Here is an 18,031-nt window from a genome sequence, read left to right on the forward strand (position 1 = left end):
TATGTGTTATACATTATAATAATGGCTATAATAATGCATGTCCTGGACAAGCAGTACAATATACTCCAATGGATGACATGCATGTGACATGCGAGAACGAGGAAGATTGCCATTGCAGCCACAGCAATCAGCTAGTGTGGGCAGAAAGCACGTCACAGCAGTGCCCTTGTTCAAAGCTGATCAGTTACAACCTCCTTTTGTCCCCACCAAGTGCCATCCCTGGCTTTTGCTTTTGCCTCAGAGAGAGGCAAGACACGACGACGAGTCGACGACCATATGAGAGAGCCATAGCACACGACACAGTATGTGTAGCCATAGCCTGACATGGAGATCTCCTCCACCTCCAAAAGCAAGCAACGCAACACACTGCAATGGCAAGGTTACAAAAGGAAACCAGCAAGAAACAAAAGCTCCCTCATCGCCTTCAATTCCCCCCTTTCCCCAGACACACAGTATACCCAACTCCTCCATATCATCCATCTCCTAGCATTATAGCATGCAAGGCTCCATGCAAGCATGCATGCGTTCATGTGCCATGAGAGCTCACTGCATGCCTCACTGTGCTCTGCACCCACAGGCAATCATTGGCTGCTCTTGGCTGCTCCCATCTTCTCTCCATTCAGACATGACATGCACCCCAGATCATCCACTCCATGTTCCAGCAGTCACAAGCTAGTCACAAGAGTAGTAAGGCATGAAACTATCTCTAGTCATCTAGAGCTTGTATGCATTTGGTACAAACATCTTGAATGATGAACAGGACTTTTGGCATGCTTGGATATATAGCTGCACAACCCTGATCCACAATGCAAAAATGGGCATGTGCAGATATTGCTTGAACTTGCTTGTGAATATAATGGGGAAAAAATAAAAGAGCTTGTGATCTTATATATTAAGCTTCCAATACTGAAATATATATATTGTGCTTAATAACTAGTTGGGTAACAAGTCCTGCAGCTTTGCATTGTGCTGCCTGACTCTTGTTGTTATTCTAGGGCTGGGGATTTGCCATGGCTTTGGAACAACATTGATTCAAGCTCAAGCAAACCCTAGCAGTACCACCATACTAGTATACTTTTTCTTCCTAATGGCATCTCATCAAGAAGAAGAGAGCCATGCATGAGGAGAAGAAGAGATCTAGCAACTCATTATATCAGCACACAAAACTAAACATGGAGATATGGTGCTAGAGTACCATGACATGAGCATGCAATTAGCTATTTGATCGGGCTACGGTGGCCGATGATCATCAGCCGGCCGGCCGGCCGGCGGCGTGCTACGCCGCCGCTTGCATGTTCGTGCCCGAGACACGTCGCCTCTTTGGTCGGTCGCCGCCTCCAGCTCCCGGCCTCTCCACCAGAGCCCTCAGGGCCTCCTTCAGGAAGTCGCCGCCGCCGCCGGCGTTGCCCTCGACGGAGCCAGCCGAGTCAGTACGGCCGCCGTAACCGTCATCGTCTCCGGTAACACCGCTGCCATCGACGTCGCGCGCCAGGACGAGCACGTTGCGGACGCGGCCGCCGAGGGTGGCCATCTCGGCGCGGAGCGTGCGGAGGCGGAGCGCGCGCAGCGTCTCGATGAGCTCCGGGAGGAGGTCGGAGCGGTCGTCGCAGCAGACGGAGGCCTCGAACACGGCGCCGCCCGACGCGAGCACCACGATCTCATCGTGCTCCGTCGGGAACAGGTGCGCCGGCGCCGCCTCCCCGACGCCGGCCACCCGCTGCTTCAGGTCACGCACCCTTTCCACCGCCTTCGCGAGCAGCGACGCCTTGTCTATCTGGACACACACGACAAGCAAGGAAACCAAACCCCTTCAGCAAAATGAACCTTCTTCTTGCCACAATTAAGCTAGGTACTAGATCAAACCACCAACCCTAGATTGGTTAGCCATGGATCAGTGAATATGATCATATGCAAAGGCGGATGTGCGAGTGAAATAGGAAACATAGTACTTGTAAAAAAAAAACAAGAAGCATGCTCCAATCAAAATCATGAAGAGGAAATATCAAGCAAAAGAAAGAGCCCTAGCCTAGCCTCGTGTGATAGGATTATAGGGATAGGAAAGGCTCCATTCTACTTTCCCAAAACCAGCTTTAATCAGACCATTAGCTGCTCGTGTACGTCCTGGCCGGCTATGGTATAGACAACAGCTTGTAGCTACTGCAAGCTAGATGCCAATTCGATTGTGCAGAGAAGTCATCATGAGATTAACCTCATGCACGGCCTGTTCTTGCAGAAAGATAATAACCAAGGTAACGAAGAGGATTTTGTTTTAAAAAATAGTTGAGCAAATTGACGGCAGATTCAAGAAGAGAGTGCCTGTGCCTTGGGGTCGCAGGAGAGGACGCTGCGGAGGCGGTCGAGGTGCGACTTGATCCGCTCGCGCCGGCGCTTCTCGGCCTCGCGGTGGTTGCGCGACGCCGCGAGCGCGCGGTCGTGGGCGGCGGCGGCGGCCGCCGCCGCCGCCGCCTCGTCCTCCTCGGAGTCGGTGGCGCCGGTAGCGCCCGCCCCGCCCGCCGCCGCCGGCCAGATGGAGTCCATGAAGAAGGGCGGCAGCATCGCCATCGGCACGACGCCGCCCTCACCCTGCCGCCCCGCCGCGCCGGCGAGCGCCGACACCTCGGCCGCCGGGAACATGCGTGCTCGATCGATCGCGTGCGCGCCGGCTGCCGCTTCGTTCTTGCGATGCCCTCACGCCTCCTCGAGTGGCAGATCGAAGAGGCGGCGCACTGAGCCGGCCAAGCCAAGCGCCCAAGCCACAGCACTGAGCACGCAGCTGCTGGTAGCTACTGCGCAGCTAGCGGTAGTGGTGGTGCGAGTTGTTGAGCTGTGTTATTCCTAGGACTTGGACCTGAAGAGAGAGAGAAGGAGAAGCCCAAGCGGATTGATGGATGGGGGGAGATGGGATGGATGGTTGATGAGTGAGCGCCGGTCGGGGAGAAGGAATAAATAAACAAGCAAAGGCTCCGAGGAGAGAGAAAGTGAGGCTCGCTGAGCTGAGTGCTAGGCTAGCTCCATCTCCATCCAGAGAGATAGAGAGAGAGGGAGAGAGAGAGAGGGAGAGTAGTGAGTGCTCTTAGAGAGAGAGAGAGAGGGCTCATCTCATTTGTTGGTAGGCGAGTGGTGGCCCGCGTGTTGACCCGTCGCGGGGGAGAGAGAAGGAGTCCTGCGAGCAAGGGATGCCGCCAAGATCGCCACTGCCCCGGCAGCGACCTCCTGCCGTTCCCGGCCGTCCATGGGAGGGGTTGGACGGCCGGGATGGTGCCGACCTGGTGCGGGGTCGCCGTCGGGGAGATACAGTGGTGGCGGTGGTGGACGGATCGGGATTGTTTTGCTGTTGACTCTTGTTGCACCTTTGGGGAATGTTTGCTTCCTCTCCCTCTCCCATCCCTGCTTGGGTTGCACTTCACCTAATTTTGGCATAAAGGGCCAAGGCAAAAATGAAAATAAATGTCTGCAACATTTGAAATTGTGTGCTAACCCTAAATTTTACTAATTTTAGTGCAATGCGCGTGAGTTGCATTGACAGCGCTGTGGTGGAGTGTTCATCTCTTATTTTTAGGCGAAGCGTGGCGTGGATCCAAGCAAACTGAATTCAACACTTTTTTGGGTAAGGATTAAGGAACTTTTGATGGGTGACTAGCCCATGATGCAAACAAGGCTCATCCTGATGGTGTTCCTCTTTTGATTTGCTACAACAAGCCAAAGGTGCAGATGAAACATGTGCAAAAAGGAATCTACAAAAGAAGATATCTTACCAGGAGGCTGAAAAAAGATCTTTATGCCCAGAGAACTGGCTAACTAGGTGAGCAGGGACCATAGAATTGGATAGCCAAAGTATCACATTATTTTGTTTGATACAACTCCTGGTATTTTCATTTCCCTCAAACAGGTACAAAAGAAAAGAATACAGGGAAGGGAAAGGTAGACAGGACAGATCTCTGAACAAAGTGCAGAGATGAAACAGAGGAAAACTAGAGTGAAAGCTGTTGCTGTATGGTACTGATTAAGTTACTATCATGCTCTGAGGTTGTGGGTAATGATTGTAGAAGACATAAGTGCTCTACTTGGTAGCCTGTGCAATTATGTTGCTCAATGAGCTTGCCTCCTCCTTTGCGGCTTCCACCAAAGCGTCCTGCAAAAATACACGCTTATTCCACCATGTCATGATAGATCATCACCCCCAATCCTTAGTGGCAACCATTAGTGCATTTCACATGAGCACACGAATATGCATGCGGGCTTATCCTTTTCATTGTACTGCCAAGAAATTCGCACAGTTCAACTGGTACAGGGATTATCATAAGAATTTTCTAAAAGTTTGTCTCTAGTGAATCCGCATGGTTGTGTCATGACTCATGAAAGGCAAGGCAGAGTACTCCAGCAGAAAAAATAATAAAGAAGGATAAGGGTAATATGTTCATTGAGAAATCCTCAATGTCGGCTAAAAAAATTCCACATTGTTTCTGAATTTTTTCTCTAAACATCATTCCAGTCCATACACTACCTTATACTCAATTCTCTTGCTGATTCAAGACAGAATAGATGAGCTACCTGTGTAGTTACTAGGCGTAGAACCGCTTTCTTGTTCGATTCCTGGAGTTCACCAGCAATCAAAATCTCATCCAATATAAAGTAAGCCTGCAAATCCAGAAAAAAACTTTTTGAAATGCCTTGCCATTTTAGCAAACTTGATCAGCAGAGATAGGTATTCGTAAACATATCAAACTCACACCTTATGAAAATTGAATATCAGGTCTAGCTCACAGACCTGCAATGTGACACAAAGACAGAAGCCATAAGGTAAATGAGTGTCAGAACTGGGAAAGTAAGCCAGGGATGGTGAAGATCTTACATTGCCGAAGTACCGGTCCAATATCTCAACATAGTGATGGATGATTTGAAGAGTTTCCAATTCATTGTCAGCAGGATCAATGCACATGCAGAAGTAAAGGCTAGCATACCTGCGTTATTTACAGGAACAGATTATGCAATCAGGAATCAATGATATGTTTCAGATGAATAACATTAGCAAGCATCTTCACCTTTTACTGGTTACTAACAGTTAGGAATGGAATTTCCATAACGATCATTCAAAAGGACTCCTCACCTCTTGTACACGACTCTATAACCTTGCCAGTCAACAAAATTACACAGCTTGGGGCCTCTCGTCAGTACTAGCGCACTTATTTCTTTGATTACCTTTTGAATGAAAGCAAATATGTGTTTGAGTCCTTTGTACACCATAATATGCATGAAAGATACTATAGGCTCCAGTCAAAACAATGATAAACTGCAGTGCAAACCTGCTGATGTACTCATACCTTGGATCTTTGCTTCTGTGGATATGGAGTGTACCATTTTGTCAGCCTCACCTTCCCCTGCCTACTGATGAGAAGAACAAAATGTATCTGACGACAAAGCAACATTGTTATGTTTTCTACACGAAGTTCTCTTCTCTTCAGCATGGAACAGACAGAAAAACAAGGAAATCAAGCTGACAGACACACTGGAGATCTGCCTCCTGAGCTCATGATGAACACAATTTCCCAGGTTCAGCCCTGATCAAGTCCAGAAAACAGTGTGATTGCCATGACGTTATGGGGCCAATTTCCCAATCTCCAGTTCGCAATCAGGCACAGGCCTGGATCAAGCATCCATGCCCAGTTGCCCACCAAAGGCTCGAGCAGAGCGTCCGGCTGCTCACTCCAACCGGATGCAGCGAACCGCGAGCGGGCCTCCACCCCTCCGGTCCTCGCTGCGGAATGCGGGTGAATGGCGGTACATGGCCTGGCCATTCCGGCGGGGAGGACGGCGGCGGCGGGCGAGCGGGAGGAGGAGGCGCCGAGGCGAGGAGGCGATAGAGCATGCCGACCAAACCAGGGGCATTTTTGCAAATATTTGGATCGCGATTAATAATCGCGATCCAAAACAGGGGGTATTTTAAAAATAATAGGATCGCGACTATTAATCGCGATCCAATATAGGGGGTGTTTTGAAATTATTCCACGCCGGTGCGGTCGATCCCGCCGCCGACCTCCGCTCTCCCCGCCCGCCGCCGTGCTCGATCTCGAGCCTCCGCCAGGTTCACGCGCTCATCCAAGCGCGTCGGCAAGGCTCCCGCAACAATGCCGGCGCGTTGCGAGCCCGCGGTGCCCAGGGATGGGGAGACCGGGAGGGAGCACAGCATCCACCGACGGCGACCGCTGGTCCGGTCGCCGCTGCACGCTGCCGGAGTCCGAGGTGAACACGAAGAAGCTCTCAGCCACGGAACGCTTCAAGCCGCAATGCACAGCCTTCCCCAGCTTGTTGTGACGGGGCTGCACGGCCGGCTCTGAATTGGTTCTGAATGCGTTCTCTGAAAAAACACTACGTCTCTCGATCCACATCTAGGATGATCGAGAAATCAAACCATTGATGAAAGCTTCCGAGGAAAATTCTTCGCGGGCACGAAAGCTCAAGAGCACGCGCGCACCAAACGGACATGGAAAAACAAAGATGGATTGCGAGCATTTCGAACAGGATTGAGGCGGCGGGTTACCATGATTCGTCGTCGGTTGGGCTCTTGTTCTTCTCCGAAGAAGAATCAACGCTAGTTCCGAGGAGTCGTCGACGGTAATCGCCGCCGCCGCAGAAGCCGATCGCGCCCGGGACGAGAGGAGTTGAGGCCTTCACGAACGGTTTATTTTTCTTCTTTGATTCCTCCCACTTCGCGGCAACCCCGCAGTCTATGCATCTGGGTCCAACGAGTCCGCGAAAATGGGACCACATGGCCACGTCTCTGCCACTAGAGAGAGCATCAACTGCGTCTGATGGCTTCGTAGTGCTTGCAACTCGCAGAGTTCTTTTTTTAATAGAAAAATAAAGTGCATATTTTGCACTAATTTGGTTCATCTTCCAAAAATTTAAAAAGTTTGCAATGTACTTGGGAGTCTTGGACGATGACTATAATGCAATTTGTTCCGATCTTTTTACCCCATGTTCTTAACTGCACTCAGCGCATAAATCCAAGACATGCACCACATGAAGACTGAAATACGTCAACTTTTATTGCGCATATCACAAACTGTGAAGCAAAACATGCTCACGCCTGAGTAAAACGAAGCAGTCAATCAACATCTTACAATTTACAGATACATGGATGAGGATGGTTGATGGTACAATTAAAAGGAAACACTCGCCGCTATAACCTCTCTCTGGTATTTGTATTCAAACTTGCAGGTTACAACATCTATGGAACAATTTACAACATGTAACTGATTCTGGAATCTGGACAGCACCAATTTTGCTTCCTTGCTGATTATCAAGGGGTGAACATCCACTACTATATACTCATGCATATTTCAGAAATATGGAGTATATCGGTATGTGTCATGCTTTTCTTAAATTAAGCCTCGGAATGGGCAAGGTGGTTCCATGATGAATATTTCTCACAACTCCCCATGAGCTAACCTTTCTCATCTATAGTGTGGGCAGTAGCACGCGATATCATGATTGATGAATGCTCTGTTTTCTAGCTCCCATTCATTTGTTAAGTGACAAAATCTACAGAAATCAGCCTTGGCGCCAGACAGAGGAACTTCCGGGTGATAAAAAGGCGCTGTTAGAAACTCCACTGTCCAAAGAAGATCCCCATAAGAGGTGTGCACCAGCCTTGTCTTGGTCAGAACTATTTCACATGCCCATGCAATGTCACAATGTTATGCGCAGGTCATATTTCTTGACTTATGTCATACACATGTTGATGGAGTGATGGCATCTTGATCCGACGGAATGAAGCACAGCGATCTTTCTTCAAAGGGATCAGTTTACCTGAAAATAAACTGCCTATGATCCAGCTTGCTGGCTGCAAGGAAAAATGGGGATCAGATGCATCGAAAATGGTTGTGTATAAAACCATTAAAATGACTAAAGCACTGCCTTGGTTTTCTGGAAGTAGCAAAGCAAGCCTAAAGCCTTTCAGATTACTACTGATTTTTTTCTAAAAGGCCAAAAACAATAATGTGAATGACTAATATAATGGGTCAAAATGTTTGTGATAAGGTATATACTCTGAATCTACCTACACGGCTAGGATGCAAACATACAGAAAAATTAGATCTACTCACAGAGCTACAGTCATTCTACGTTACAATTCTTATATCTAAAAGGGATATGCTACATTAAACATTGAACTAACCGCTGTCTTTATGTCATGTTCCAACCCGCAATGGCTTAGATGACGAGATGCACTAGCTTCACTTGCAACAAGAATGATTCCATGTGATGTGCTTCCATCCTTCAAGGTTTCAACTAATCCTTGAAGAGATACAAAAACTTGGCCACCTCCATGCTGTGGAAAAGAAATGCCATTAAGAAAGGGAACAAGCTATACCGCCGAACGATCAATAACAACAACAACAACATAGCTTTTCAGTCCTAAACAAGTTGGGGTAGGCTAGAGTTGAAACCCAACAAGAGCCACAAATCTGGGTTCGAGCACATGAATAGCTGTTTTCTAAGCACTCCTATCTAAGGCTAAATCTTTGGGTATATTCCATCCCTTCAAATCTCCTTTTATTGCCTCTTCCTGTGTCAATTTTGGTTTTCCTCTGCCTCTCTTCATATTACTGTCACGCCTTAGGGTTCCACTACGCACCGGTGTCTTCGGAGGCCTTCGTTGGACATGTCCAAACCATCTCAGCCGGTGTTGGATAAGCTTTTCTTCAATTGGTGCTACCCCTAACCTATCACGTATATTCTCATTCCGAACTCGATCCCTTCTCGTATGACCACAAATCCAACGCAACATACGCATTTCCTCAACACTTATCTGCTGGACATGTCGTCTTTTTGTAGGCCAACATTCTGCACCATACAGCATTGCAGGTCTAATCGCCATCCTATAAAATTTGCCTTTTAGCTTCAATGGTACCCTCTTGTCATATAAAATTCCTGATGCTTGGCACCACTTCATCCACCCCGCTTTGATTCTATAACTAACATCCTCATCAATATCCCCATCTCGTTGTAGCATTGATCCCAAATATCGAAATGTATCCTTCATGGGCACTACTTGGCTTTCCAAACTGACATCTCCCTCCTCATGTGTAGTAGTACCAAAGTCGCATCTCCTATATTCAGTTTTAATTCTGCAGAGTCTAAAACCTTTTGACTCTAGGGTCTCCCGCCACAACTCCAATTTCCTATTTACTCCTGCTCGACTTTCATCAACTAGCACTACATCATCCGCGAAGAGCATACACCAAGAGATATCCACTTGAATGTTCCTTGTTACCTCATCCATCACTAAGGCAAATAGATAAGGGCTCAAAGCAGACCCTTGATGCAGTCCTTGATGCAGTCCTATTCTAATCGTAAAGTCATCTGTGTCGCCATCACTTGTTCGGACTGTAGTTACAATATTGTTGTACATATCCTTAATAAGTCCAACGTACTTCGTTCGGATTTTATATTTGTCCAAAGCCCACCGCATAACATTCCTTGGTATTTTGTCAAACGCCTTCTCCAAGTCAATGAAAACCATGTGTAGGTCATTTTTCTTCTCCCTATACCGCTCCATAAATTGTCTTATTAAGAAAATAGCTTCCATGATTGACCTTCCAGGCATGAAACCAAATTGGTTCATAGATACCCGTGTTATCCTTCTCAAACGATGCTCGATAACTCTCCCATAGCTTCATAGTATGGCTCATCAACTTAATTCCTTTTCAACGTCTCTGACCTCAGATTCTTGGATCTTCCGCACAAAGTGTCTGTTGGTGTCATCAAAAGAGTCATCCAACTGCAAGGTTGTGTTCTCATTCTCACCATTGAACAATTTGTCCAAATACTCTTGCCATCTATGTTTGATCTCATCCTCCTTTACCAAGATGTTCTCCATTTCATCCTTAATGCACTTAACTTGGTTGAAGTCCCTCGTCTTTCTCTCACGAACCTTAGCCATCCTATAGATGTCCTTCTCTCCTTCCTTCGTACCTAATCGTCGGTAAAGATCCTCATACGTCCTACCCTTTGCCACATCTACAGCTCGCTTTACGATCTTCTTTGCCTCCTTGTACTTCTCTATGTTGTCCACACTCCTATCATGGAACAAGCGCCTATAGCATTCCTTCTTCTCCTTAATAGTCCTTTGGACTTCCTCATTCCACCACCAAGTATCTTTGTCTACACCTCTACCCCCCTTGGTCACTCCAAGCACCTCTGAGGCCACCTTCCGAATGCAGTTTGCCATCTTCTCCCACATGTTGTTTGCGTCCTCTCCTTCCTTACAAGGACCCTCTTTGATTACCCTTTCCTTGAAGACCTCTGACGTCTCCTCTTTTAGTTTCCACCACTTTGTTCTTGCAATCTTGGCTTGTTTATCCCTGCGTGCGCACATCTGAAACAAAAGTCCGCCACCACAAACTTATGTTGAGAAACAACACATTCCCTTGGTATCACCTTGCAATCAAAGCATGCCCGTTTATCCTCTATTCTTGTGCGGATAAAGTCAATCTGGCTATAGTGCTGGCCACTACTAAAAGTCACTAAATGAGACCGTCTCTTCCTAAAGAAAGTGCTCACTATCATCAAGTCAAAAGCTACTGCAAAGCCTAAGACTTCCTCCCCCTCCTGATTCCTACTACCATACCCAAAACCTCCATGAACCGCCTCGAAGCCTACACTTGTTGTACCTACATGCCCATTAAGATCTCCTCCTAAAAGCTTCTCGCTAGAAGGTACAATTCTAACCAGGCTATCTAAATCTACCCAGAAAAGCCTCTTAGCCCTCTCATCGTGGCCTACTTAGGGGGCATACGCACTAATTACATTCAGGACCATATCACCAACAACAAGCCTAATTAGGATAATCCTATCCCCTGGCCTTCTCACATCCACCACTCTATCCTTAAGACTCTTGTCGATCAAAACTCCCACTCCATTTCTATTTGCAGTTGTTCGTGTGTACAAAGCTTGAAACCGGTTTTGTCCACCTTCTTCACCTTCTAGCCCTTCCATTTAGTCTCCTGAACGCATAAGATATTTACACGCCTCCTAGTCGCTACGTCAACTAACTCTCTTAACTTACCTGTAAGAGACCCTACATTCCAACTACCTACTTGAATCCTAGTTGGTTCGACTAGCTTCCTTGCCCTTCACACCCGTCAAGAGAGATATGAAGAACCTTGCTCATTTTTCACTACACCCGGGTGCCGATGTAGCGCGCCACTAAGGAAATGACGACCCGATCCTTACTCACTTGACACCATGCCCAGATCGCGACACGACGCGTCACCAAGGGGGAGACGACCCGGCCCTTGCCCATTTAATACCATACCCAGGTTCCGATATGGCGCGTCGCTAAGAGGGTTACACCCCAACGGATTTCTCTTGGGTTTCATCTCCATTAGAATGGCTAGGTTTAACGTTAGCTCGCCAGGCCTATCACAACCCTCCTCCTTTACCAGAGCTTGGGACCTGCTATGTTGAGATAACATAGCGAAGTTGACCGCCGAATGATCACTGAAATGAAAATTAGGTTCCTCTAGTCCATCAAGGAAAAGTCAACTAAAAAATTGAAGTAAAACACGACAAGAGCCTAATAAGAAGGCATATCAATTTCACACAATAACATATAGATATTGTTTAACTGCCAGGCTTTCCATTAGCACCTAATTGTTTGTTATTTTTATTATGGAATATGGATGCAACATACCTTTATAATGTTGGAAAATTTTGAACAGAAGCTGATTTTGCCATGGATCAAGAATCCTACTCCATCAAATATCAATGCGTTGCATTTTGGGTGAAGTGCGTGGCCAACTGCCGAACTATGCTTCCGAGCATTCCTTCGTCGAATTAAATACCTAAGGGATGTAACATAGCAAATGTTAGGGATAAAGATTATTACTGTATTAAGAGTAAAGTACATGGCCGGTTCTTAAACTTGTCTAGATGTGTCACTTAGGTCCCCGCACTCTCAAAATGCATATCTGGCTCCCTAAACTTGGGCTTGAGTGTCATTTAGGTCCCTATACTCTCAAAATGCAGATCTTACTCCCAAACTTGGCTTCGGGTGTCATATAGGTCCCTAAACTCTTGAAATGCATTGTCATCCCACTAATAGAACGTGATAAGATCAAAATTTTATGCTTTCAAGCAAGCCATTACTTTCATTGGCACATTTCCAAACTTGTTTTATTGCCCCGTCAGTTTCTCCCGATATTTGATCGGTAATTCATCTTATAAGCCCCTGATTTTAGTTTAGTAAGTACAATGAGTTATTTAAATTTGAACAATCTTATAGGTATAACAGAGTATGAAGTTAACATATTACCTCCAAAGTAAAAGATCATCAATCTCTCTGGGTTCACCACGCATCAAAATTCTCCACACACGTTGAACTAAAATTCACTTTATTTGACTACAATTAAATTATATCTATGTAAAATTAAGTTTTTATCAATTTAATTGAGATGACAATGCTTTTAGAGAGTACATGGACCTAGATGACATCCAAAGCCAGGTTTAGGGGGTTAGATCTGCATTCTAAGAGTATAGGGACCTAAATGATACCCGAGGTCAAGTTTAGGGAGCCAGATATGCATTTTGAGAGTACGGGACCCAAGCGACATAGCGAGACAAGTTTGAGGACCGGCCATGCATTTTACTCCTATATTAATACGGACAACATAGAAATTTTTTTCTTACCAAAATATTAGATATCAAAAGAAGTTTAACAAATGCAACCTCTAAAGCCAAGTGCCATTTCTAAGTTTGAGAAGAAAAATTGAGCAGCTTTCAATATACTCACCTAAAAGCATCTAGACTTAAATATGGTGTAAAGTTTTCATCTAAACAAATGCTTAATCATGCCAGTGAATCTAGAACATAACTGCTAGGTAGCCTATGGTGGTTGACATAATCACATTAAGCTAGAACGGTCAGGCCCTTCGAATATGGCAATGTCTTTCACTTAGAATAGTTTGCCAGAGAAAAGAAAAGGAAGCATGTAAGCCTTGAGATACTGCACAGAACTATTAAAGGATGGCACAAATCTTATAGAAACACCATAACTGTAGTATAAGGGTAAGTTTGCCTTGAATATTCCAAGAAAGGTACGGAACAATGAAACTTCATGAATAAATATGAAGTAGAAATTCAAAAGACTATTTTTCATAGGGTAGGCATCTTGCGATTTGTACACAGAAGCTCCATTAATATGTAGCAATGCTAGGAGTTTGCCTTACTTTGCAGGTGGCAACAGGACGCCGGCTTGAAGAGAATCAAAGAACCAATTGGGATTCAACATCCAGGCATCGATGGCACAGCCATATAAGAATTTAGCTGTTGATACCTAATGCAACAAATGCCTGGAATTGTTAATGCAATACAGTACACATATAAATGGACGATTTTAAATTCATATGACCATATTATCATGATTCTTACATCATGCAATTATAAAAGACATTCATAATGAACAGATGGCACCAAAAATCTGAAAGGTAATGAAATAGCAAACCTTTTTAGGGGAAAGTACAATGGGAGGCTTCCAGCTTGGAACCTCAGCCATGTTCTTTCTTTTATCAAGTGGAAAGGGTGGCACTTTAGAAAGAACATAGCCTCCGCATTTCCGTATAAGAGACTCAATTTCTTTTTCCTTCTGATTAGGAAACCCAGTCAATATAAACTCTACTCCTTGAAATGTGGCTTCATTATTATCAATGTACTCTCTGGTCTTAACTTTCTCTTCTATTCTGCTATCTGATCCTGCAAGGATTCACAACAAGGATTACCAGAAGGAACTAATGTTTTTGCGGACGCCGCTCTGAGGATATGTTAGGATATCTATCTCAAGACTGAAAACTGGTTGTAAAAAGAAAAACTTACGACTGAATCTAGATTTAGGAAGCATCCTTCTATTGCTCTTGGTTCTTATGCTACTAGGTTTTGCTTCTGAAAATTGGACCCTTTTTCTTTTAAGGCACTGTTTACCATTATTCAAATTTACTGATGACCGACAGACTTCCCATGGGACCTGTTGCTCTCTGATTTGATCCTCACTGTCATCCTGAGGATGATATGGCTTATTCTTAACTGTAGAAAAATATTGCAAACTTTCAGGTTCAAGATTATTTTCTATGAAGTGTTTAGCAGCTTGCACTCGCTGTATATTCTTATTTAAAGTAATTGGTTTGAATCTCTCCTGCTGACAAACCGTCAAATCAGCATTGCAATTTGAAGTACTTGCAAATATGTTTGACTTAGGCACTATTGTGCTAAAAGGCCTCAGTGAACTGTATATCCTTCGCCTGAATGGAACATTAGACTCAAGTGGCTTAACTAAAGGCACACAAGATGGACCAGCCTCTCCATCCAGGTCTTGTATCCTCGGAGATTCATTGGTATGCGTGAAATCTTTCTCCTCTCCTTTACTATGTTCGCATTCAGGAGCCAGACTAGTGGGACCTTCATTGCATTCACTCCTTTTGCACACGGGAGCCTGGCTACTGGGACCTTCATGGCCTTCACTCTGTTTGCACACAGGAGCCTGGCTACTAAGACCTTCGTCGCAAGATATGCTACACGGAACAATGGAACACAGAGGATCCACATCTGCATGTGACAAGCTCGAACATACTACTTGACAACACAGCTCTTCAGTTTCAGCACCATGTTTTTCTTCATGGAAAGCTTCAGTTCTGCAATAAAAGGATGCTCTTGAAGATGCCACATTTTCCATGGACAGTGCTCTAGATGTAGGACAGCACTCATCCACGCTAATCGACTCAGAAATGAAGCTAGTTTCTTTCTCGAATAAACCCTTTACATGCTTCTTTGTACCAATATTCATCTGTGCAGAAACTCTCCCAACTTCCTGGAAATAAATGTATGCTTGTAATGAGAAGATGAAGAATGCAGATAAGAAATATATATATCACTTGATACCACATGACACAAAAAAAAAAGATGATCTGTAACAAAGTTACCTTATGAATATTTTGACATGTTACTAGAGCCCCTGGGGCTCCATGCAAAGCAGCATTGTTTTCAGTTGACACCTGGAGGCCAGTTTTCTTATTTCTTGAGCATGAAAATGTTTTACTTAGTGCTGCTTGCTTTACAGAATCAGAGCATGGAGTTGATTCATTTGGTAGCACTCCAGCTGACTGATTAGTTGGGAAAGAATTGGATACATGGTCATCACTATCAGCATTCTTGCTATTCCATCTTTTATTTTGCTTCTCAGAAGAACAACTCCCAAAGGTGTGTGCGTCTGCATCACATGGGGGGGAACTAGGACGGGAGTTTTGTAGCTTCAAATCACCTGTGTTCTGATCTTGAGATGAGCAAGCAGTATGAACAAGAGACAGGCCAACATCTTGGAATACATCAACCATTTCAGCCTCATCCAATTCTGCAAGCCAATCGGTCTCGTCAAGATCATTTTGTGAGGATCCACAAGCATGTTCTGTCTCCTCAAAGTAAAATTGTTTCCGGGCTACTTTCACATGTAGAGCAGCTTCTATGGCAGTTGCAGCCAATTTATCAGACTGAGAATCATCAAGTAACATCTCTGCAATTACCATGGCCTCAGATGCAGCAATAGATAGTTCAATTGCATCGTTTACATCAGCATTACAGAGCTTCTGAACCTCAACCTTTCCTCCAGATGCATCATGTCTTTTATGTCTGTTTGCATCAAGTGGTCTACTGCCTGCCTTGCTAGTCAATTTACAGACTCCTGTCCGATTATCCTCTTGAGGATCTTTAGCACCAAACTGATTACAAGACACAGCATTGACCTCATGTTCTTGACCATCTGCAAAAAAGTCCTCTGATGGACATGGACCTTTGCGCATACCAGAGTTTGGCATCTGAGTATTATCACTGCCTTCAGCTGGGAAGGGTTCTGCAGCACTTTCTGAAGAAAGGTGCAAAGAGAAAGGTAGTACCTGTAGAAGGGAAGTAACTAGGACGTTATAACACCGCTACACAAGAAGACATCTAATATGTTCTGTAGAGAGCAAGTACATAATTCATCTATCAATCAATTCAAATTAGCTATTATTCAATAACTTCAGAACTCAATATGCAATCCAGCAAGGTGAAAACAAAAAGTCAGTAGATCAAAAGTAACTTGGAAGTCAACTTTATGAAAGTAGTAATAGACATCACGCTACTAAAAGTTACAAGCAGATTTTGAAATGAACAAACGTCAGCAGTACAGATGAAAATGTAGTGGAAACCCTAAAAAAAGAATCCTACTCCTCCCTTCACGGTAACATAACTGGCGCAACAGAGATAGGTGGATCGAAAAGGGTGCACTCTAGGACCAAAAGGCTCTATTATCTCAAGATTGATATTTGTGCAGGATTGAAGGCCCTTGTACAAAAGCACTATCAAGGATGAATTGATCAAAGTAAAGAGGAATGGCATCTTAATCTTACATTGCTGCTGTTTGGTGTAGTTGCAGCTGTCTCCTCATCTCCTGACAAGTGCAAAATGAACCCACTGTAACCATCAGCATTCTGACAATTCTGACGCTCCTGTGAATGGTCTCTGATAAACACGCAGTTCTGCAACTCAAGGAAGGGACCCAGACATCAGATCACAACTGACAGTTATATTCAGACTGATTCAGTAGTCGTTTCCAATCAAATAGGATCTTATGCTTTTGATTAAGATCCCCAGCAAAGTAACAGCGCAGAATCTACAAATTTCCCACCAATTAATGCAGAAATAAGAGGACCGGACCTGACAAGAAGGCGGCGAAACGCATGTACTGTGATTTCGGTGTTCGCCGGCCGTCGGCGGCCGATGCGGCTGAAGCCATTGCGGGAGCCAAGCAATATCCTGAAAAAATCGAAGCAATCAGAAACGGAAGCATTCCCCAGTACCATCCTGTCCAAGAGCTACACCCTATCATGCGAAGGGGAAAACTACAAGCACTCAATCCGTTCGACCGCGGAGAATTGGGGAGAGGGGCGAGGGGCGCTACCTCGGAGAAGCGCGGGGAGTGGTATCCGCAGGTCGACATGGCGGCCGGGCCGGGCAGTCGCCGCCGCCACGGGAGGATGAGGCGCAAGAGGCGGGACGCGGGGGGTCTTCTCGTTTCCTTTAGTTTTTTTAATAATAACTAATTGATTTAACATTTTCTCTCTCCCGCCATCTCTCTCTCTCTCTCGGTTTCGCGCCAGAATCCATGAGCGCGGCGAGGGCCGGAGCGGGAGGAAGGCTCCCTGCCCGCCTGCCGTACCAACTGGCAGGTGGGCCCGACATTAATCCTTACCGTCAGGGTTTTGTGTTTGTATTTATTACTGCCCGTTTTCACTGCACGCGCCGCAACCGGTGTTCCATGTGTTTTCAGGACCTCAGGTTCTCTTGTCAGATGTTCGAGTCAAAGCAAAAATGCCCCGCTGTTAACAGGGTCTCCCATTTTTAACCATTCCATCAAATAAACGAAAATTTCTTAGCATGTATTCTTAGGCCCCGTTTGCTCCTGTTGCAGCTGCTACTGCTGTTTTCTTGATTTATCCTATTAGTCAAGGAAGTTTCTATGATGGTATACCTTTAGGAATATCTGGTACTTACTACCTAGTCGGTTACTACCTAGTCGGAGAATGGACGGCTAATATGTTCCACTTATTGAACAGAGTCTATGGTCGGTCCGTGACCCTTGGACACCGAAAGCGTCCTTGGGGTGATCTCGTAGTTCCTACAGGGTGGAGACAATGGGGTTAGTCCATGGATTTTCCTTCCTTTTACCACATTTCGCTCGAAGGGTTGAAGGGAGATAGTGCTAGGATCGGCAATCCTATATTTTCCATATCCATACGATCGAGTCCTTAGGTTTCCGAAATAGTGTAATGGAAAAAGAAGTGCTTCGAATCATGTTATTTGACTCGGACCTGTTCTGAAAAAGTCGAGGTATTTCGAATTGTTTGTTGACACGAACAAAGTAAGGAAAAATCTCTGAAAGAATTTCCATATTGACCTTGGACATATAAGAGTTTCGAATCGAATCTCTTTAGAAAGAAGATCTTTT

At 45.2% G+C, this 18,031-nt stretch overlaps 3 protein-coding genes across 4 annotated transcripts; all 3 read right to left on the reverse strand.

Annotated features, from left to right (window-relative positions):
* Positions 1 to 854: 854 nt before the first annotated feature.
* On the reverse strand, positions 855 to 3,061 carry LOC101754448 (transcription factor bHLH106-like). Its single transcript, XM_004981255.3, has 2 exons — positions 2,323 to 3,061; positions 855 to 1,774 (listed from the first exon to the last, which is right to left on the reverse strand). The coding sequence occupies exons 1-2, from the start codon at positions 2,632 to 2,634 to the stop codon at positions 1,277 to 1,279; spliced, it is 810 nt and encodes a 269-aa protein (XP_004981312.1). The 5' UTR covers positions 2,635 to 3,061; the 3' UTR covers positions 855 to 1,276.
* Positions 3,062 to 3,811: 750 nt separating this feature from the next.
* On the reverse strand, positions 3,812 to 6,738 carry LOC101754848 (AP-1 complex subunit sigma-1). Its single transcript, XM_004981256.4, has 7 exons — positions 6,539 to 6,738; positions 5,322 to 5,408; positions 5,108 to 5,199; positions 4,853 to 4,961; positions 4,733 to 4,768; positions 4,552 to 4,638; positions 3,812 to 4,132 (listed from the first exon to the last, which is right to left on the reverse strand). The coding sequence occupies exons 1-7, from the start codon at positions 6,539 to 6,541 to the stop codon at positions 4,061 to 4,063; spliced, it is 486 nt and encodes a 161-aa protein (XP_004981313.1). The 5' UTR covers positions 6,542 to 6,738; the 3' UTR covers positions 3,812 to 4,060.
* Positions 6,739 to 7,021: 283 nt separating this feature from the next.
* Positions 7,022 to 17,142, reverse strand: LOC101755249. 2 transcript variants are annotated; one of them, XM_004981257.3, is made up of 10 exons: positions 16,985 to 17,142; positions 16,741 to 16,839; positions 16,434 to 16,562; positions 14,973 to 15,938; positions 13,873 to 14,860; positions 13,505 to 13,752; positions 13,230 to 13,336; positions 11,696 to 11,846; positions 8,177 to 8,329; positions 7,022 to 7,843 (listed from the first exon to the last, which is right to left on the reverse strand). In XM_004981257.3, exons 1-10 carry the CDS (start codon positions 17,021 to 17,023, stop codon positions 7,709 to 7,711), a joined length of 3,015 nt encoding a protein of 1,004 aa, XP_004981314.1. In that variant the 5' UTR covers positions 17,024 to 17,142; the 3' UTR covers positions 7,022 to 7,708. The 2 variants fall into 2 exon arrangements, with proteins under 2 accessions (XP_004981314.1, XP_004981315.1); XM_004981258.3 differs by lacking the exon at positions 8,177 to 8,329.
* Positions 17,143 to 18,031: the final 889 nt, after the last annotated feature.

This window comes from Setaria italica, chromosome IX, assembly GCF_000263155.2.
Source record: "Setaria italica strain Yugu1 chromosome IX, Setaria_italica_v2.0, whole genome shotgun sequence".
Taxonomy (NCBI): Eukaryota; Viridiplantae; Streptophyta; class Magnoliopsida; order Poales; family Poaceae; genus Setaria; species Setaria italica.

Excerpts from the sequence above, each read along its gene's own strand:
- LOC101754848 (XM_004981256.4), bottom strand. Across the intron at positions 4,639-4,732 it reads TGATATTCAATTTTCATAAG|GCTTACTTTATATTGGATGA; the intron begins GTGTGAGTTTGA and ends CTGGATTTGCAG. Across the intron at positions 4,133-4,551 it reads TACGCCTAGTAACTACACAG|GACGCTTTGGTGGAAGCCGC; the intron begins GTAGCTCATCTA and ends GTATTTTTGCAG.
- LOC101754448 (XM_004981255.3), bottom strand. The coding sequence starts at position 2,634 with ATGTTCCCGGCGGCCGAGGTGTCGGCGCTCGCCGGCGCGGCGGGGCGG. Across the intron at positions 1,775-2,322 it reads TCCTCTCCTGCGACCCCAAG|ATAGACAAGGCGTCGCTGCT; the intron begins GCACAGGCACTC and ends GTGTGTGTCCAG.
- LOC101755249 (XM_004981257.3), bottom strand. The coding sequence starts at position 17,023 with ATGTCGACCTGCGGATACCACTCCCCGCGCTTCTCCGAG. Across the intron at positions 14,861-14,972 it reads CATGTCAAAATATTCATAAG|GAAGTTGGGAGAGTTTCTGC; the intron begins GTAACTTTGTTA and ends ATTTATTTCCAG. Across the intron at positions 11,847-13,229 it reads GTCCTGTTGCCACCTGCAAA|GTATTTAATTCGACGAAGGA; the intron begins GTAAGGCAAACT and ends TACATCCCTTAG.